At 37.9% G+C, this 21,095-nt stretch overlaps 1 protein-coding gene across 5 annotated transcripts in view; it reads right to left on the bottom strand.

Annotated features, from left to right (window-relative positions):
- Positions 1 to 15,939, bottom strand: part of adcy2a (adenylate cyclase 2a) — a 62,206-nt gene extending 46,267 nt beyond the window's left edge. For 2 of the 5 annotated variants that reach the window (XR_013912047.1, XM_026184640.2), the window contains exons 1-2: positions 8,784 to 9,353; positions 2,452 to 2,649 (exon numbers count right to left, since the gene is read on the bottom strand). Coding sequence is in view for 4 of the 5 variants with exons in the window: in XM_026184640.2 (XP_026040425.1) it covers positions 2,452 to 2,649; positions 8,784 to 9,305 (720 nt within the window). In the remaining variant the exon portion in view is untranslated. Of the gene's footprint in view, positions 1 to 2,451; positions 2,650 to 8,783; positions 9,354 to 15,840 lie in introns of those variants that run through there. The other 3 variants (XM_080307804.1, XM_026184642.2, XM_026184641.2) reach the window with 3 other exon arrangements.
- Between the last annotated feature and the right edge of the window lie 5,156 nt (positions 15,940 to 21,095).

Below are 21,095 nucleotides of genomic sequence, written 5' to 3'. Positions count from 1 at the left end.
GGCCCCACTGCACCAGTGTAGAGTCTTACAATGAGTCATAGGATTTCATCCCAATTTCTAATGGCAGTCAGAGTGCCATTGTCTAGCCTTTGGAGGTCTGTCTGTCAATTGATATGCCTCCCCAGACCATCACTGACCAACTACGAAACCGTTCATCCTAAATGATGTTACAGGCAGCATAACAGACCTTTTCATGTCTTTCATATGGACTCAGATGTGAAAAGCTCTCATATGTGAAAAGCACAATTAGGCTCTACAGTGCCAGGCAGTGAACACAGCGGTCATTCGAGGATGTTGGGCCCTCAAGACACATTCATGAAGTCTGTTTCTGATTGTTTGGTCAGAGACACTCACACCAGTGGGCTGCTGGATGTCATTTAGTAGTTCTGCAGTGCTCATCCTGTTTCTCGTTGCACAAAGGAGTAGATACCGGTCCTGCTGTTAGTCCTGTCCAGCTTTCATAGAGCAATTGCCTATCTCCTAGAATCTCCTCCATGCTCTTGAGACTGTGCTGGGAGACACAGCAAACCATCTGGCAATAGCATGAACTGATGTGCCGTCTTGGAGGAATAGGACAACCTTTGAAACCTCTGTAGGGACCAGAAAAACTGAAAACCCTCTCTTGCACTCTTGGCAATTTTATTGATATCAAAACAGCCTCTCTGCTACTTATCTGACCACATTAATCCCAGAGGTCTAACTGACTTGATTCTATACTGTGATTACAAAGTGTTCCTCTGTTATTTTTGAGTGGTGTATATAGCATACATATAGTTAGTTTAAAGGGCAACTGTGGCTTTTCCGCACGTATGAATGGCTGGATGATCAGAAGAGACAGGTTTCACACAAGACACCTGCCAAGCATTTTGCATCAAAGTCACACTACTATATAAGGTGTAACGAATAAGTTCAGAGAGTTGTTCTGTAAAAATCTGAATCCACACTGGAATTGAATTTGGCAGGTTTTCCATTGAAGATATCTTTTGATGTATCTTCAGGATACTTTTAGCGCCGCTGCTATTTTTAGATCAGTCCCTTGAAGCAGTGATATGACCACTTAGACTTGTTCATCTATGATTTCAAAAGGACCCAAATTTCACGTGAAGGATCACAGCTGGTGACAAGAACTAGATCTCTGGCTATGACATAGCAGTTTTAAACAGTTTTTGGTCCAAGAGTCCACAGTTTCCAAGCCTAAAGGTAGCACATTAACCTCCTAGGACCTGGCGTCCACATATGTGGACATCACATTTTGATATCCACTTATGAGGACATTATACTACAACTGTTCTATCGAAATTTTAAATGAATATCTCATATGTGGCTCTCATTTTTCTTAGAAATAAAAATTAGGTAAAAAAATATCAGGTAGTTCTTTGTTTTTACATTCATCAGGTCCCAATATGCCCAAATATCACAGAGAAATTAAAAATGCATGCCAAGGAAGAGTTCGGGTCTTAGGAGGTTAAGTATGGATTTTCGCTACTTCTCTTCACAAAATTAAAAACATAATTTGAAGGACTGTCATTTTAGCACAGTGAAAGAGAGCCAGTGCATATCAGTAAAGAGCAAGCGCAAGCAGACAGAATGCGACCAATCAATCTAAAGATATCAGCCAGACTTAGACCAGCTAGTCATGCACAAGAAGATGATCCTGACGGCTCAGCTATGGCTTTGGATATTTCTGAGAAATTGGATAATTCTCTTGTTATAAGCTCTAAACTTATATAATCTTCTCTCTATAACCTTAGTCGAGTAATAATATTGCAGGTTTCTAGATCAGTGTAGTTTGTGTAAACTGTATAGAAACTCCCTTGAATACCATTTACAGTAGCAATCTATAAAAAAAACAACAACCCTAATCTCTGGTGAAAGTTAGTGTGGTTTTCCAATCAAAGGTTCAATAATTATATTTTTTCTAACAGATGATTAGACTTTAATGTAATTTTCTTGTATTAATATCATTCTAATATAATTTCTCTTTCTCTTTGTATTAGAACTTCAGTCTATCAGCTAAACTCATTAAGACAAAAGTAAAACTAAAAAGCAACAAAACATGATTAAATAGCAGAAAGCGCTGAAGAACATGCATGTATGAATGTAAAACTTCAAAGGCAGACTGTCTCAGAATGTAGGTCAGAAATCACATCAGATAAAATAAAAGATTAAGATTTTTTTTAAACCAGGCCAATTACATTCCTGTGTCACATTTCACATAGCTCCACATTCTAACCACACTCCACATCAGCAGAGAGTAAAAAGGAGAGACTTAGGTATACGTATGATGTTGAGCTCAAGTTCCATCATACTTTTTATTGTCTCTGTATCAGTTTTTATCTAAACCAAATCACAGGAGTATCTATAAAACACAAATAAATCACTTCATTTAAACACACATGTAACATGCTCTACAACAAATAAATGTACCAGAAATTTCATCGCTTGTCTTACCTGATCCCACGGACAGATGATCCCTCCAGAAAACATAAAAAGGTAACCCATGGCAACCAAACAAGCCCAGATGACCAGGGAGAAAACACGTAAAAGCTTCTTGAAGACAGACTCAATGCAGACAAGCACAAATACAGCCAGGAATATGGCCAGTGCTGTGGGTACAGTGATTACAAAGGCCACATGGTCCGCAATGTTCTGGAAAAGGACAGAACAAAAAAAAAAAAATTGAGCATCAGAAAGGTGAGAAAAAAGTGAGACATGTAGATGGACATTTTAAGAGGGAAGGGAATTTATCAGACGACTGAAGAATAATCTGAGTAAAATACCCTTTCCTACAAATTCAAAGGGCAGATTTCTCGAGAGGACACAAAACAACCTTTGTAAGAAAAAGCCATTTCCCTGTCTCTTTCTGCTTTAATATTCTAAAAATAGAGTAACCGAGGCAGATGTGTGCATGCAAATGTACACACCTGCCATAAAAACTAACTAGGGACTGTGGATATAAATGAACACTTACAAAGAAAACACTGTATCACAGCTCCTGGTAAACCGAATTTAACCAATCTCCATATTTACAATTTTGTTTGCATAAGATTGAGAAAAAAAACAAACCAAACAAAATGCAAATAACCTAAAAAAAAAAAAAAGAAAAAAGAAAAAGGGGTAAAACTGCCCCCAAAGGATAAATCATGAGTTCACAAGTTCCTATGAAGTCCTGTGGGAACTTAGTGCACCCCATGATTCAGTGAATTGCAGAACCACCTTTGGCAGCAAAAACCTACAGTATTGTTCATTCACAGCTCTCTGCAGCAATTCCGTTGAATTGAGCTCTATACTTTGACTCGGCCATTGCAACACCTCAATTCTTTTCTTTTTCAGCCATTCTGTTATAGATTTGCTGCAGTGCATGTCACAGGGTGGAAATGGACAAGTTAACTGGGTTTTTCATCTTGCATGAGTGCTGTGTTTTACTATTTTTAATATTGTACAGTTTTCTTGTATTATTGCATGTTTTTGATTGTATTTCTTGTTGACTTGTCATGGAGAGACTCCGCCCCTCCCTGATTACTAACTTGGCACACCTGGGAGGTCACAGAGGCCCAATAAGAGGGCCTTGCAGGTCAGGAGAAGGAGGGCAGCAGAGATGGCGAAGTAGTGGGCGGCAGCGGCAACTGAGGAGGTCGCAGGTCAGAGGACATTCTCGAGAGAAGCTTAACTGGCGACAGCAATAGCGTTGGAGGTGCTGGCGAGTGGGCTGCAGAGGAGCAACTGGGAATATTCTGCAGCGGTGTGGGAGATTCGCAGCTGCGGGGGGGGGCAGAAGTACGCCGGATGTCGGTGAGGGGCGAGACACCTGACACGTGTATTGCTCTTTTATTCTATTTTAATAATTGTTGTCCCTGCCCAGGGTATTTTACTGTTTATGTGCAAAATAAATTATATTTTTAAAATGTCCTATTGTTTCTGGCTCCAATATTGCTATTCCCGTTTAAGAAGGTTCCCCTTTTTAAAGTAGAACCTGTATTAAACCGTCCTTGGTGACATGCATAGGATCATTGTCCTTTTGCAGTCCCTTCTGGTCAAGCATTAGCCATTGCACAGATGGCATCACATTTCACTCCAAAATGCTTTGCTATAAAGAGGTGTTCATAACTAACTGAATGAGTGGAACCTGTCCAGGTCTTGGGGCTGCAAACAAGTCCAAATCATCAGCCCTCCACCACCGTGCTTGGCAGCTGGTGTATTTGTGCTGGAATGCTGTGTTTGGTTTTCACCAGAAATAACTTGTTCAATAAATCTTGTGGTTTGTTCAGAGGCACTTTTGCTATCCTAAGCTGTGCTACTAGAGAAAGAAGGGGCTTTTTTTGGGACTCTTACAAATAAGCCATACTTGTTCAGTCTTATTTTTTATGAACTTTAACATTTAACATGCAAACTGAGCCTGTAGAGGCTGAGATGTTGTTCTTGAATTTTTTGTAGTTTCTTTGAGCATTGCACAGTCTGACTTTGGGATGTATTTTCTGGGAGATTAACTCCTGGGAAGATTGTGGCAATGCACACCAATTTCCAAAACTTTATAGAGGTGGTCATGAGGAGGAAAACAGTACATTTGACTAGCAGCGCCTGACTACTATGTACTTTCATGATTCCTATGGAAGCAGTAAGGGTCTACTTTGATTTTCACAGGACTGTGTTATTATATTATAGATAATAAGCTGTTCAATAACAATACATGTATCCATGTCCTGTCATATCCTCTTCTCAGTGTGCAATGATAGAATAAATTAAAGTGACAGGATGTTACACGGTCCAAAACAAAAACAGATACAAAAGTCGTTAATTAGTAATTAGCTGAAGTATTCATTATAGGCATGTTTAATTTCTTAAATACACTTTGATATGCAAGTTCTGATAAAATATTCAAGAGCTTCTCCAAGGTATAGGATGTTAAAGTGAGACACGAGCTGCCAGGCTTTGCCAGGCTTCACCCCATCAGTGGTTTCACAGTGGTATGATGGGGGATGGAAAAGGGTCAGGACAGGGACATGGAGGCTGATGTGTCATATCATATCATATTTTCCTTTGGAGGAAATGAAATCTGTAAAAAATTTCCAACATTTGAGATAAATCAATCAGTTCTATGAATAACGGTTTTCAATGCTGGTTCAGTATATATTAATTTAAAAACATACGTGATTCACAGACGTGATGATATTAAGAGAGCCTCATAAAATAGCTTCCACATCCATGCACGTGATTGTCACGTTTAAAAATTAAAAATATCCACTATACGAAGCAAAACATAATCCAGACTGACAGCAACAATTAAGACTGTTTAAATTCTCATTTCAACTAGTGCGTAAAAAAAGTAGTCATGCATAGTCATGCATATAGTTAATTGAAAATGTGTACTTCTCATTCACTGCAGCATAATTACTAAAACGATTTTTATTCTTTCAATCAACTCTTTCAAAAGTGACCTGTAATTCTGCTAGCTTAACAATGTTTCTCTTTGCATTTATCCTTTTTCTAGTTCTCCTTCTCCTTATTTAGCCCCCCCACCCCCCACCTATCCTCTGTCTTTTTCTCATGCGCAGTCAATGCACTGGGACATGAGAGGATGTGTGTGGCTGCAGAAAGCCACATAGAGTTTGTCTCGCCCAGAGCAGAGCTCCAAAACAGCACAGGATTTAGGTCAGCCAGCTAGGAGGATGGAGGGATGATGGGATATGAATAAAAAGAGAGACAGAAATATGAGGAGGTGATAGATGGCATAAGAATGGGATGATGGAGAAAAAAAAATAGCAATCAGAAAATTCATGCATATCCAGCACAGGGATAGAGGAAAAATATATATATAAATAAATACATAAAAATAAAAAACAGAAGGCAGAAGATGTTGAAACAGATAGTCTGAGCAGTGGGCAGGAAAAGATTTATTCACTGTGTACCAACAAAAACATTAAAAAGATATTTGTTAATGTTTTTGTTTATATTTTTATTTAATAGAACTGTTTTCCTAAAACTACAGTTTCAAAAGACTCTTGGTTGGTTCTGGTTTATGCTTCTTGCTTTATGTTAATTATTAATGGTTTTAGGCGCTTTTACCTTGGGGTTAAAAATACTTCTATATTTTGATCTAGTTAAACATTTGTGTTAAATAATAAGGTCAAGATGAAGTTATCCTTCAGGCTGAGACTAAGGTGTCAAATCTTAAGAATGACCAACTATCTTATCTCTCCATGTGGAAACCCATAACATCACTATTACAAGAGAGTGTATCCATGATATTTATAATCTAGTTTGGAAAACTTGTATCATGATTTGTTTCAATAGTGGTTAGAAATTCAAACTATAAATCTATTATTCTTTCATTTCATTTCATTTATTTATTTATTTCACACTTGGTACAACAGATCAAACAAACCAACCACACTTTCTATCAATAAAGCACTACAACCATGTGTGAAAAGGAGCAGGAAGAAGAAAATATTCTATTATTCTAAAATTATTCTTGATTTGATAAAAGAAAGAGGGCACTATTTAACTGCTGACTCCCAGTACTAGTGTCAAAGCAATGACCTGCACGACCTTTCTGAAGTTCAGACATAATTTCGAAGCATATATTTAACTGAAAACAGTACAACTATAATATATCCAATGTTGTTTTTGAATTTGATGCCAGCAACATGTTTTAAAAACCTGAGACAGAGGCTTATTTCCCCACAGTGCTGCATCACCTCTTGTTTTAACAGCACCTTGCTAAGTGTTTGGGTACTGAGGGGACCAAATGCTGTTATGAAAGCATAATATTCCCATATTATTGCTTGATATTTGCCATTCTTTTCATTGCATAATGGTATGAGTGTTTTCAATACAAGCTGCACTGTAGACAGTATAGTTTAGCACCAGTTCGCCTACTACACAATCACGCTGATGGAAAATGTGAAATGCTGTTTTTCTTGCTGAAATAAGCAAGATGTTCTCCAAAAATTACTAAATGAGCAGTAATGCTACCATCAAGGAACTGACCTTTGAACTTTGACCTGAGAACAAGCCAGACAGTCTTCATTCTCTATAGCATAGAGAAAGAGCCATCCATGGTTTTTGAACGAAATCTTACATTTTTTAAATTTCAGATAACACACCAACTAACCATAGGAAACTGCTTATTGTAGTCATCTGTAAGTCATAGTGCTGTTCAGACCTTTTGTTTGCAAGTATATTATCCCCCATTGGAATTATTGTACCATTAAATTAATGTAAAGCAGTTTCTCACAGAGTAGTAAATCCCTACCTATCTTTATTTCTGAATGACTTTTGCACGGCTTTTAAACAAGTATTTTGTTGCAGTTCTCATTTCCAAACACAATGTACTGCCTATTTTAGTAATAAACCTAACTTATCATCACTGGATAAATGCTTTTATATGTTTTTTTTATATTTTATTGTGCTTTTTTTGCTTTTAACTGTACTGGAGTACAGTAAAAGTTGAGAAAAGAGTGACTGTGTTTTTGCTGTAACTCTAGCACAGTAAGAAAAGCAGTATGAGCACAGGTCTTTTTAATAACGTAAAGGCAGAGCCATTATCATCCCATCAGAGCTGGTTGAACCTTTACACCGTGCTGCAGTGTCAGCCAGTCTTAGTTGATAGTGCTGAATCTTGGTAATCTGCTATTGTTATTGTTTCAGTAATTAGGTATGAGCCCCCACTGAAAGCTACCACCTGGTTTCAACCTGGTCCTAACACCTGAACTATAAAATAGTGATGATATGTGAACTGCACAATATCTACATGCTTCAATATCTACTCACAGTTGAATAAAAACTAATTTTTGAAAAAAAAAAAAAAAGATCATTTTTGTCATGTTAGGACGCACATTCACCTCATCCCACCCCGTGGATACCACTAATATTATAATATGCAACAATTAAAAATGTATGTAACATTATTAAAACATTCTTAACTAAAAATTTGAAAGTTTCCAGATTATGATATGCTCGCTCATAAGATTTCAGCCTTTTTGATGTGTCATTTGTTACCTAATCAGACATTTATGATTTTGTTTCGTTCTAACTGATTGTCCATGCAAGGAACTGCAACAGCTGACTTTCCAACCACATGTTAGTGAGCTCATCAGGTTACTATGCAAGATTTTCTAAATATTATGTGATATGTGCTCTGTGAGCCAGTGCTTTCTATGCAATACTGTGTCTTTGTATGTTTTAGACTGATCACTTCAAAACAACAGACACAGCAGAGACAGTAGGAGAGAGACACTTTTCTAGATTCGGCCAATGTCTAAAGAGTTCTTGTTTTCTTAGTTATATAACAGTATGAAAGTAGGAAGCTAATGAAGGACAGTCTAAAATGGAAGCAGAGCCAATGACCATAAGCACTTATATTGTGCTATTTTAGAGCCTTTTTTCACTTTATGAATTTTCAGATTTTTCCGGAAAACATACTCCATGAAAATAGTGAAAAAAGGAAACAGATCTTTCTGCAGCTATGAGCTCATAAAATAACTAAGACCCTTGCATCCCCTCTCACCTTTATCTCACCCTTCTCCTCACATTAGTTTTGCAATAAAGACATGCTGTGACAACCTAAGCATGTATGTACAAACAAACTGTGTGTAGTCAGTTTCGGTGACCCCATTTGCATGAATACTTATAGGATGTACACTATACATTATATAATATATACATTATACAGTATGTGGCTTGCATCCACTTCAATAAATGCAACTGTTTAATATTCATTTCCTACACACACATAAGTCTGCATGTGTGTGTTTGTTTCTGTGTGTTTTGAATGAGCAGCTTACCAGTCCTGAAGCAAAGAACACAGTCAGCAGAGCCAGGCAGGCACCCATCACTATGAGGAGCAAAAAGACAATCAGAGGATGCTGCTGGCTCATACAGTAGTATGATTCATACAGCCAGTCTGGGGACTTGTTTCTCTTCACTTCACCACCACCTCCTCTTCTGTTTACTTCAGACTCCCCTGTCCGGTCAAGGAGATACCGCTTTCTCCTTATAGCCTCCTGCCACATGGATCTTGGAGCTGAGAGGGAGGAAAAAGAGGAGGTGGTCACTGCTGAGGTATGAGTAGTTTCCACCACAGATGAAGAGCAGTTGCTCTTTTCTGTTCTTCTGCTGTTGTTGTTCCTGTTGAGGACCCTGAAGTGAGAGCTCCTAAGCTCCAGCTTAGTCTTCGAGTCCTTCTCCACCTCCCCTCTCAAGTCTTTCAGGCGGGGACGGCTGAAAGCTGAGGCTGAGTCTGAGTCAGAGGCAGTGTGCGCTGGCCGGAGTGGTGGCAAAAACGCACCAAGGGTAGAGCGCAACATCCTCCTCTTTCTCCTCCTGCCAACATGTTGGGGTGGAAAATGAAGAGAAGTGCAGGCAGTGAGTGCTCTTTAGAGTGAGAGAGAGAAAAGTGGGAGGGAAGTGGAGGGAAAGAGGAGGGAGAGAGGGCTAAGGGGGAGGGGAGAAAGAAAAAGAAGGTGCAGCAGCAGGGAAAAGTCAGCAAGTGAATGAAAGAGTAGAAAAATGAAAGGAGCAGAGAAACTGACATTTATGGAGAATGCATTATGTGGTATTATTTGTAATAACATGGGTTTGAGCCCAGTCCTAGAGCTGTAACCCAGATGATGATGATTTTCAGAGCAGCGATAAACCATATCATTAAATCAATTCTTTTTCAGTTATCCCCTTTGCCTCTCTTACTTAATAAATAGCCAAGCAAATAACACATTTGTCAAAACATGCATATTTGCATTTTTTCCCCCAACTGCAGATTACAAAACAGAACCTCAGTTGAGGTTAAAAAATATCCAAATAAATTTGTTATCAATGTATAGTAGGACGTTACGAGTATGAGCAATGATGTGCCTGCCCAGAAAAACTGAAAACTGGCACACTTGTACATACATGGCATCTCCTCAAATCCTGTGTGTGTACTCCTGCAATGATGCACATGCACAAATGCCAACACACACACACACACACAACCCCGTTCAGCTATCTTAGTGAGGACCCTCATTGACACAATGGTTTCCCTAGCCCCTTACCCTAACCATAACCTAATTGTAACCCTGACACTAAAACCACATTTTGAGCCTCAAAAAATTCAAAAATGTGAGGACCGGGTTGTGTGTCCTTACAAGTGACTGCTGGTTCTCACATATATAGTACAAAGATAGCTAGACAGGAACACACAGACACACACACACACACACACAGGGGGCAACTGAAAGGTGGTGCTGGCCAAACCACTGTCATTACAAAGATGAGTAAATCATGACAGGTTCCTCTAATCCCCTAAAACCTGAACAACCTCATTTGTGGGCTGAGTTTGCACAGCAAAACGACATATTACTGAAAAAACAATAATAAACAACAAATATATAATTTCTATATTAAAACTACAAATATACCCTATGGAATGCTGAAGGGTTTAGCATGTGACTGTAACATTTTTCAACTGCAAAACAGAAAATAATGAAAACATTTGGACTTGGAGATGAAATGGGTGATGTGATTTAAAAATATTTGGATTTGATTGAGGAGCCCTAAAATAAATTATCATTACTAAAGAATTATATGTGAGCTACTCGTAAAGTTTTCCAATATCAACAATTTAACATTTATGTTTGAAGAGAGTTCAGCTCACATTTTTATCAACTCTGGGACTGCCTGACCAAATGGAGACTGCGAAGCCGTACTGATGATATATTTTTATTATACAAAGCTCAGCTCCAACTGGGAAAAAGGAAAAAAAAATCACAGAGTATCAAAGCTGTATCTGCATTCTATTGTTAAAAAAAGGATTTGACTATTTGTATCATTGCTGAACAACCAGCATGCCACATAATCTTTAAATGGTAGGTTAACCTGTCAAGATGTTCCACCAACTTCCATATTTAAGGCTTGAAGCTTTGAGTGTGAACACATCAGAACTGGCAAATTTCAGTTTATCTGATTCAACCGTTTAAGAATTTCAAGCACATCCAGGCACGGCTTTGAGGGCCGTGCCTGGATCTGCCAGCCGTCATCAATACAGAAAATCTGAATATTTCTTGCACTGTAGTTCCATGTTTGGATATCACCTAAACATAACAATAAATCAGTTATTAATTGATGATTTAATATGCTGCAAATGAAAGATTTTTTCCTGCTTCCTTATAAATAATTTATTTTAATATTGTTATAAGGATAGAGTGCAATGTGACCAATTAAGCTAATTTAGAGATAATGTGCAGACGGGAAAACATGATACTTATTCATTCCAAATGAAGCTGAGAATATTTGTGGGCAGTAGTTAAAAAAAATGTAGCTACACCTCCCTCATAAATGGACAGGAATGTATCCCTCAAAGAGCTTTTATAAAACAAATTCACATTTTTACAGTGCTCAGCGTGGAGTTAAATATCTGGCACTAGTATCCTGCCTGCAACATGGAGCTTTGATTTGTCCTGAACCACAGCCACCCTGCTTTTCTTTGCTAACTATTCTTTTCGCTCGTCTTCATCAGTACCTGCACATCATAGCATCATTTTATTCACCCATTTTCTCTTAGCTTTCATCTCTGCCTTAACCTCTTATTTCATACCCAGGTATTTTCCCAGCTCATTTTCCACAAGTACGCTGTCTCTGCTCCTGCATTCCAATCCCTTCTTCCATCTCGCACCTTTCATCCTCTCCCCATCATGTCCCAAAGAAATCTTTATATATTCTCTCCTTCAAATTCATATTTCTATCCTTTTTCAGGGTATAAAAAAGTATATCCATTTTGTGAGCTTCAACTTCTGTTCCCCTACTTCATCCAATATTTTCCTATCCCTTCATTTTTTTTTTCACATCACAATTCAGGTTCCCTTTTCACATGCCTTTTATTTTCCCTTTCTTCCCTCTTCCCCCCCATCATGCCTCCAGTTGGTGAGCTCATTCTATCTTGACCTACTTTCTGCTACCATCTTACGTCCCGTCTCTTCTTTCACTCATCTTTTCTCAGTAACATTATTATAGTTTGATATGGCCATGTGCTGTAGGTGACACTGGCAGCTTATGTAGGAAAGATGATTGTTTTGGTCAAAGAAAACTATCCTGTTGTTTTATAAACTCAATTCTGCAGAAATTGGGACAATGTATAAAGTGTTAAAAAAAAAATCAATGCGAGGCTCATGAATCCATGTTATTCACAGTGGAATATATTTATTTAAAAAACAAAGTTTTTAAAATGAGTAAACATACGATTTTAGGAAAAAACATTTCCTCATTTTTAACTTGATGGCATCAACAAAAGTGAGTCATAATCTGCAGATTCACTAACCTGCAAAAACCTGCATTTCCAAATTGTGAAACAATTTCAGAAAAATCTTCTGACATTAAATCCCAAAGATCTTTGGGTACTCATCATCTACAGTACATACAATCAAAAGAAGATGATAAGTACTACAGAATCTGTGCACGGCACAAGGCTGAAAATCAATATTGAATGCTCATGATTTTCAGGCCCTGAGGCACCACTGCATTAAAAATGGGCATGATTCGGTCATGTCAATGAATGCATGGGCTCAGAAACACTTGTAGAAATCAGTATCTGGAAACAGTTCTTGTTTTTACAGCCGATGCATTTTAAAGCTCTATAATATAAAAAAGAAGCCATATCTCAACATGATCCAGAAATTTCACCATCTTCACTGGCCAAAAAAACATAGTTAAAATGGACTGAAGCAAAGTGGAAAGCTGTTCTGTGCTCAGATGAATCAAAATTTGAAATTGTTTTTGGAAAACATGGTCTGCATCTTAAACTAAAGAGGACAGTGACCAGTCTGCCTGCATGACAATTTTAGGGGTGGGCGATATAAACGATATACGATAGAAACTATATAAATTTGGCCAACGATAGAGATTTTGACTATACCGCTCTATCCCGATAGCGCATGTTGATGATGTCATCAAGTTAAGCCTGTTTTGGTCGAAAGCGTCGCAGTGGCTACAACAATTATGCCGCGAGTCATAGCAAAGAGATGAAGCACTTTTGAAATATGGGGAAAGCCAAAAACTGCGCTTCCGTAACACTGATTCATTAATGTTGAATTCTCTCGCAGCTGCTCTATGTTGCAGTATATTAATAACTAACCTTGTATTGTGGTTGAATAATCTCAGTTGTTCTCCTGACTGAAGTTTGGCCCGTGTATAGCATACTGCTATGCGATTGCATTTGCCTTTAACCACCAGAATCCCTCACGTTAACTTTTATCGAGTGGAAAAAAAGTTGGCGTTCATCCGCCAGCTTCACTGTGCTAATGTTATGCTAACATAGCTGTGTTGCTAGCAATCACGTAGCACAACATTATATACCAGGTAGTCCAACTTCAGTAACCCTGCAAACGCCACTGCTGTTTAGTTTTCTGTCTTCATTATTTTGGAAGTGGTAGCAGAGCTGTACGTTTTAATTAGTTTCAAAAATCTCTCAGCCAGAACATGGTATGAAATGTTTAGGTGGAAACTAGCGAGCTAACTTCCTGTTAACTTCTAACTCCGTTAAATTTAATAAATTCTGTTTTCATGGATGCCTGGATGTTAAACTTAATTGTTACACCTGGTAAAGCAGCAACGCTGATGATTTCATTAAAGATGAAAGAATTTAGACCGTTTTTCACTCTCAGTATTCGTTTGACTTTGGGACCTGAATTACAATGACATTAAATATCGATTGGCAACCAAATCCTTAACTCCAGTTCATGTCAAGCAAAAGGGTGGTCAAAATATTGAGTTTCCTTTTTTTCTATTTAGTTTTTGTAGAGATACACCAGTTGCTCTGACAGTTTAAGATGAGGCAAGGGGCCTTTAGGCAGAAAATCTGTCAGGGGCACCAACAAGGACTTGCAGCTTTTTCATTGAGTTCAAGAAAAAATGAAGTCCCTGTTTGTGCTTCTGACAAATTTCCTACTAAGAACCTCAGATATATAACTGAATGTCATCTGCATAGCAGTAATAAAATAATTCCTTAAAGGTGCTCAAAATGTGCTACAGAGTGAATAGAAGGCCCCAGAACAGAATCTTGTGGCACACTGTATGTAAGAGAAGTGGCAAAGGAGCTGGACTTAGAAACAGCCACAGAAAAGCATCATTCAGGTAGAAATGATGCAAAGGAGAACCAGACACCCACCCAATATCTGAGCCTCTTCAGCAAAATATGAACAATATCAAAAGCAGAGGTAAGGTCTAACATCAGCAAAACGAAACATTCTCCTGCATCACTTTACAACAAAATGCCACTGGACACACTAAGAAGAGCAGTTTCTGTAGAATGAACCAGTAATGTGTTGATCATAGTGAGCACTCAAAGACCAATAGACTGAAACAGGAGAGAGAAGAGGAGGAATCTTTCAGTGAGTCAACCAATTTTACCATCTTCAGTAAAGAAACGGGTGAAAACTTTCTGAAATAGCACGCCGAGCTGATGCAGGAACACACAATGAAGATGCTGATGGACAAGTATTATTTCACGTCATGTGAAAAAATAGGGACAGCAAGCAGGTGGAGCAAGAGTAACAATATTACTAATAGTGTTAAATAACACCTTACGATTACCTCTGCTCTTTGTAACAAAGTTTGAAAAAGACAAAATCGTTTATGAGGCTATTTCTCATTTTTGTCTGGACATATAAATGCATTTAAACATCACAAATCATTATTTTAGGTAGGCATCCTAAACTCATATTGTTACACTTTCAAAATAAGAGTTACAATCTGCCTTTCTGGGATCAAATTCAACATCAGTGGTTTCCAAATTGTGTGCTGGGATTTTGTATCTAAATAGTTAGTTTGTTGTGTCAACATATTGTGTGCAATAATACTAAAATCTATACTCCAAAAATACTTCAGTCAAAAACAAGAAAAAAAAAAAACACAAACAAAAAAAACACACCAAAAATATATCAGTCACAGGGTAAGTCATTCTATTTGCACAAGATTTGCACATGGATGGTGGGCGTTACCAGAGGTGACACATCAAAAGGCCTTGAGGAGGACAGTAATATTTGTGTAGAAGACCAACAGAGAGGAAAACAAATCTCTCTATAGACAGTTTAAAGAGAGCCACCCGTCTTAAAGCTTTAGATGCATCAGGGATGTCAACAGTGCTAACCCTGAGGGTGTTATCTGTCAGGAGAAGTTTCCTAATGTTAACACTGTGGCAAGCATGATTAAAAGACTGTGGGAAACCAAAGATCCTGGCCTAAAAGAAGCTTCAAACGAGAGCTGGAGCTGAACCAGAAGCAGCTGTGTTGAGAGAAAGTATCTGCTAATGTGGTGGAGGTAAGCAGCCCATGGTGCAAAGCAGAAGAAAGCTGACACAATAGCAACAACACTTACAAGAAGACTGCTAGGTCAAGATGTCACTATGAAATTAACATAAAATGAGCAATGAAAAACATATGACGTTTAAAAAATTAAATAGAGCATGCTTGTTCTCAATGACTTTCAAAAATCACATGTGGTAACAATTCTCATACAAAAACTTTCAGCACGCTGCGCTGGAGCTCTCACTTTGTCAGCCAAGGCAATTACCCGTGTATTTTCACAGCGGAACACTGAACTCAGTTTACTGTCACCTAATGCAATATGCCACAAAAAGTGCGAATAAAATAATGGGCTTATCTTTTTAATCACGTCAAAAACTTCACACTTTGGGGTTTCTTTTTTAGGAAAAGAGTAAAAGTGAGCTGTTATTGGTAAGTGTAATTAGATGGCAGCTGTGCTAATGTCACAACAAGGACGAAGCAAGTAAACAACTGGCAAATATTTTTAGATTTTAAATACCATACCTATTCTCTTTAAAATGTTATCGTCTTGAAATGTTCGATAACTTACTTTAACGCAAACTCCTCGTTTGCTCCCATTTGATCTGGAAATTGTTTCGCACCAGTCCAGCAGAGGGCGCCTGCTCCAAAATACCGGAAGTGATTGGCCATTTCCGTCCAATCAGTAGGTTTTTATTTTTGCCAATAAGGGAAGACAAAAAGAAAAATAAGTCTGGATTTTGCAGTTTTACATTAAAATTTATTCGTTTTTACTCATGGTCAAATGTATTATAGTGCGAACAAGATATCTTATTCTTTTAACAAGGGGAAACAGGCCATCTCTTAAATATTTTAGAAGATGTGACAGGGAATACTAAACTGGCAGTAAACCCATAGTGAAGACATTGGCTTACTATATCCTACAACACTAGGTCTTTAAGGGGATTTTGTATTGGACAAGCAGTTTTTTTTGGTCCCCAAACAACACATCTTAATTGTTGTTCTATCCACATATGATACAATGATATGCTAGACATAAATGTACTAAAGTATAGATTGTCTCTTTTCCCTGGCTGTCTCCACTTCTCATTTGATTTAACCTAGATATCAAAGAAGACCTGGATATTTTAAGGCACTAGAGTATTTAACTGTAACCCTTCATTATCTGGGCAAAGAAATTTGCCACTTAACCCATAAGTGTGTCTAACTGAGAGCCTCCCAGCAACCTTAACCTTCATATTCTCTTGGTAACCTTGGTGATGATTGTACTAATAACTCTGATGCACAATTAAATGCTTAAAAGCACCATGGATGTTTTGAATTTAGGTTGATAGAATGACTCAATATTAAGTATCACAGAATGTACTGCACTAGCACATATACCAATACAAGAGCATACATACAATCTCACAAATGAATTACTTCATTTGTGAGATTTTAATTTATAATACTCTTTGCATACACTTTGTAAACCATCCCACCTGCCATGTCTGACTCCGACCTTTAACTGCATCCCAATCCAAAAGCAAGTTTTACCCTTCAAGCAACCCTTTGAAGGAGCACATACCCGGGAGCTTGTGCTTACTTTCCAAAAGTATCTAAAGGCATTTCATGTGTCTTGCCTTATATAATATTTACTGTGTGAAAAGAAAATATATCCAAAGTATTTAAATTGAGGAGAAGGAGAGCAAATCAAAAAAGGTCTCTTGAGGAGGACTTTTTTTTCCACCCCGCTTTTATTTTTTGCGCTGCTTGTTTTTAAAAGTGTCTTCAGTCATTCACAGTTTCTCCATAACCCCAGATGGGGAAAACATCCTTCATTCACACTTCATGAAGTGCGACATATTCTAACTGCACACTAATCCATTTTCTACTCTCCACTTTACCCTTAACAACTAATCAGCGGCTCTATTTTCCTCCAGCTGAGTTCCTGGAGAATTTTGATTGCCCTACCCTTTGGTGAGTTTAACCTTGACATTAGTTACAAAATGATGAAACGTTAATGAATATGGATAAAAACTAGATGTAAATGTGTGAAGTATAAAGAAAACGTGTGAGGAAATAAGTCATTGTCACTTTGACAGTGAAATGGGAAGAGGGGGACAGCAACCAGAGCCTGTCTGTTTGTCCCTGGAGAGAGTGAGAACAGTTAGACTTTCACTATTTCTTAGATAAACCACCAACTGCTCCACTAATTACCTTTTCCCCTAATTTCTCTTCGGTTAAACTTTTCTCATCTTTATTTTTTCTCAGTTTTGTTAGTCTCCTTGTCTTTCTTCATGTCTGATTTATTATCAAATGGGAATACTACACATCAACTCACCTCACAAAAAATACTTGAAGTGTAGACGCAACTGAACAAATAAACATAATTTTTTGGTATGTAGTTAACTTTTAAAAGAAAAAAATGTTTATCTGAGTCATCAAGGCTGAAAAGACTAAAAACAGCAGACATTTATGGTATTTTTTTCATGTATAGGGTTCTCACAACTGCATCAAGAGTATATTAATAAGCCTAAATCCATCATTGCTTAGACAAAATGACTTTCCAACATAATATTATGCTAATACTTACTTTTATGTTTATTTCATAGCTTCTAAGCATACAGTAAAGAAAAAAGAAATATGGTAAACTGAAGATACTTTTTTTTTTTTTTTTCAAATTCAAATTCAAATTTTATTTGTCACACACACACAACCATACACAATACGACATGGGGGTGAAATGCTTGTAGCTGTACAATGCCCGACCATTAAATGACAGAAGAAAAGTTTTACAATATTTACAATTTACAGTTTACTACAAAATTTACAAATTAACTTAGGAATTTACAGTAAAGAATGTGCAAATAGCAGAAGAGATTATAAAGATTATAAATTATAGGAATTATAGGATTATAGGAAATGTGTGGTGGTGCGTGTGGTGATGTGTGTGAGAGTCCAGTCTTATAGTGACGTGTGTGGGAGAGTCCAGTCCTACACCTGGTTCAGGGCCCGAATAGCCTGGGGGAAGAAGCTCCTCCTCATTCTCTCTGTTTTGGCCGTAAGGGAGCGGAAGCGCTTCCCAGACCTCAACAGTGAGAAGAGTCCATTGTTGGGATGGGAGAGGTCCATCATAATCTTCCTAGCTTTGGACTTGCACCGCTTGGTGTAGATGGACAGCAGGTCAGGGAGCTCTGATTGAATGATGCGTTCGGCTGAGCGCACCACTCTTTGCAGATCTCGTCTGTCCTGCTTGGTGCTGTTCCCAAACCAGGTGCAGATGTTTGCCATCAGGACGCTCTTGATGGTGCAGGAGTAGAAGTTCTTGAGCACCTTCAGTGGCAGTTGGAAGTCTCTAAGTCTTCTGAGGAAGAAGAGACGCTGACGGGCTTTCTTAACCAGGGAGTTGATGTGTCAGGACAATGACAGGTCCTGAGTGATGTGGACACCCAGGTATCGGAAACTGTCCACTCTCTCCACTGGCGTGCCACTGATGATGAGGGGTTTGTAATTCCTCGCCTGCTTTGTAGTGAAGTCCACGATCAGCTCCTTAGTCTTGCTGATGTTTAGGAGGAGGTTATTTCTGTCACATTCCTGAAATATTCTTTATATAAAAATAAAATAAAGAAGACAAACCTATCAGAAGGCCAGGCACAGATCTATTTAATGAAGCACAAAAATTCACTTTTTGTTTGTACGTATTGAGATGTTCACAGAAAGGAGACACACTGTAGCTATAAGGATTTATAGCTTATAGACAGAGATTATAAAGACTGTCAGGCTTTACAAATATTTGCTGCTCAGTTTCATCCATTAGTTGAACTATTCAGTGTGATTTGTACCCAAACTATGAAACGTTGGCATTTAAGTTGTGTATACCACAAGTTTTGTTTTTTTCACAGATTATGTTCTATCCTTTATTTATTTATTTTTTAATGACCTCCATTTATTCCCATGTGGCCAGTCTGAGACCACATTCAATGCATCTTCACTGAGCTACAGCATAACTATATTTGAATTGAAAATTAGCATCAACATCAAAACCATTAAAGTGGATAAAGGGTCTTCCGTTAGTAATATTTTCCACATTAAAGGTTGGACAAAATGTAAAAGTGCTGTAATAATGGCTTCGGTATCATTTGAAATTAATGGCATGTTAATGCGCCCTTCAAGTCTGCATTTTTCAGTCTGTTTAGTACAGTTTGTGTTTGTAACCTGCACTGATTGATGGATTTATCATCCTCTTGGGAGGAGGTGCAGCTAGCTATTAATGCAACTTTTACATTCTCTATCATTGCCACACAGTTCACAAGACGAACAGTTTACTATTAACACAGCCTATAGATTTGAATTCATTAACTCCAATATGGATCTCTATAAAGTGTGGCTATGTAGCATACAGTTAAGATGGTGTTGCTGAAAGATCAAGGCTTGTGGCTGGAAAATTCAAACTACAGTGCTAAAAAGATCTTGTCTGCGGGTTCTTCACTACTTCTCTATGACATTTCACTGTTATTTAATCTATTTTAAATACAATCAACTTCAGATCTTAATAAACATTTCTCAGAATCTTGTGAATTAAATTGCCCACCACTGAAATGTATTCATATTTCTTTCATTTCTCACAGACGTGACACAAGTATTGCTGTATGAAACTGATGGAATGGTGCAAACCAGGTGTTTTCATATATTTCTGTTTTTCCCGCCATTAGCTCTGGACACTTTATTTTCAATGCTAGATTGACAGTTGTGACTAATGTCCCAGCAGCAAATGATTTTGCCAACCGACAACAAGGGATCACAGAGAGTTTTGCATTAGAAAAAATATCACTAAACCAAGGGTCTCTGAGACACGTTGTTCGTGTCATTTTTACATCAGTAAAACACATGTCAGGGAATAACCTCCAAAACAGCATATAAACCCTATTGAACAACAGAACCTCTGAGCATTATTGTCCAGGTGTCCTCTGGGATGAAAATAAGCTTTAGCGATAATAAATAAGTGTGCTAGCAGAGCTCAGTTCAGTTGTGTGATCCTCACATGTCTTTGTGTAAGCCTCCATTATTATCAGCCTTCAGTAGGAGGACACTGCTCAGATGAGCTCTTCGTTTTCTTGTTTGTGATGTTTGCTGCAGGTATTAGACCAGGTAAAGATGAGCTGTACTGCAGTATATTGAATTAGCCATTTCTAACTTTTCCAGAACGGAGCACAATCCTTCAATGATTATTCACTCAGGGACAAGACTGCGTCATCAAAATAGGATTTTAGCCTTTGTGATCAAAATAATACTGATAATAACTGGCTGTTTTTATTGGTGTCTTTCACAGTGTCCGAGGACACACTATAATTCATCACACCAGAATTATTTCTGGTGTGATGAATTTAAATAATTTATGAATTAAATTTTATGAATTTAAGCACCTAGACTTAAAATGAAATTGATTATGATGTAACCGGATTATATTTGAATTAAAGCTTTGCTCGTGTACAGCTCATTTGAGCGGTGTTTTACAGCATCCAGTAAGTTATAGAGGGCTGATTATTAGTGACAGGACTACGATGCTGTGCTGCAGAATGCTGGGGCTCCCATGTTGCCGAGCATATTGCATTGCATTGCAAACAAGTCTGTTAAACCTGGGATTTAAAAAAAAAAGGGGGGGGGGGGCCTGTATCTGGTACAGCCCCCCCTGAAGTCTATGAATAAGCAGCATCATGTGGGTTCATTATATCAATAGATAACAACATCTATTTAGAGGTTCCTTTATACATTAAAGGATTTCAACGCATGGGCATAAGAGAAATGGCACTTTCACCAAACAGGTGGACGATCGTTTTAATATGT

This window comes from Astatotilapia calliptera, chromosome 11 (assembly GCF_964374335.1).
Source record: "Astatotilapia calliptera chromosome 11, fAstCal68.1, whole genome shotgun sequence".
Lineage (NCBI taxonomy): Eukaryota > Metazoa > Chordata > Actinopteri > Cichliformes > Cichlidae > Astatotilapia > Astatotilapia calliptera.
Note: the sequence above shows the minus strand (reverse complement) of the source record. Positions and strands in the feature narration are given on the sequence as shown.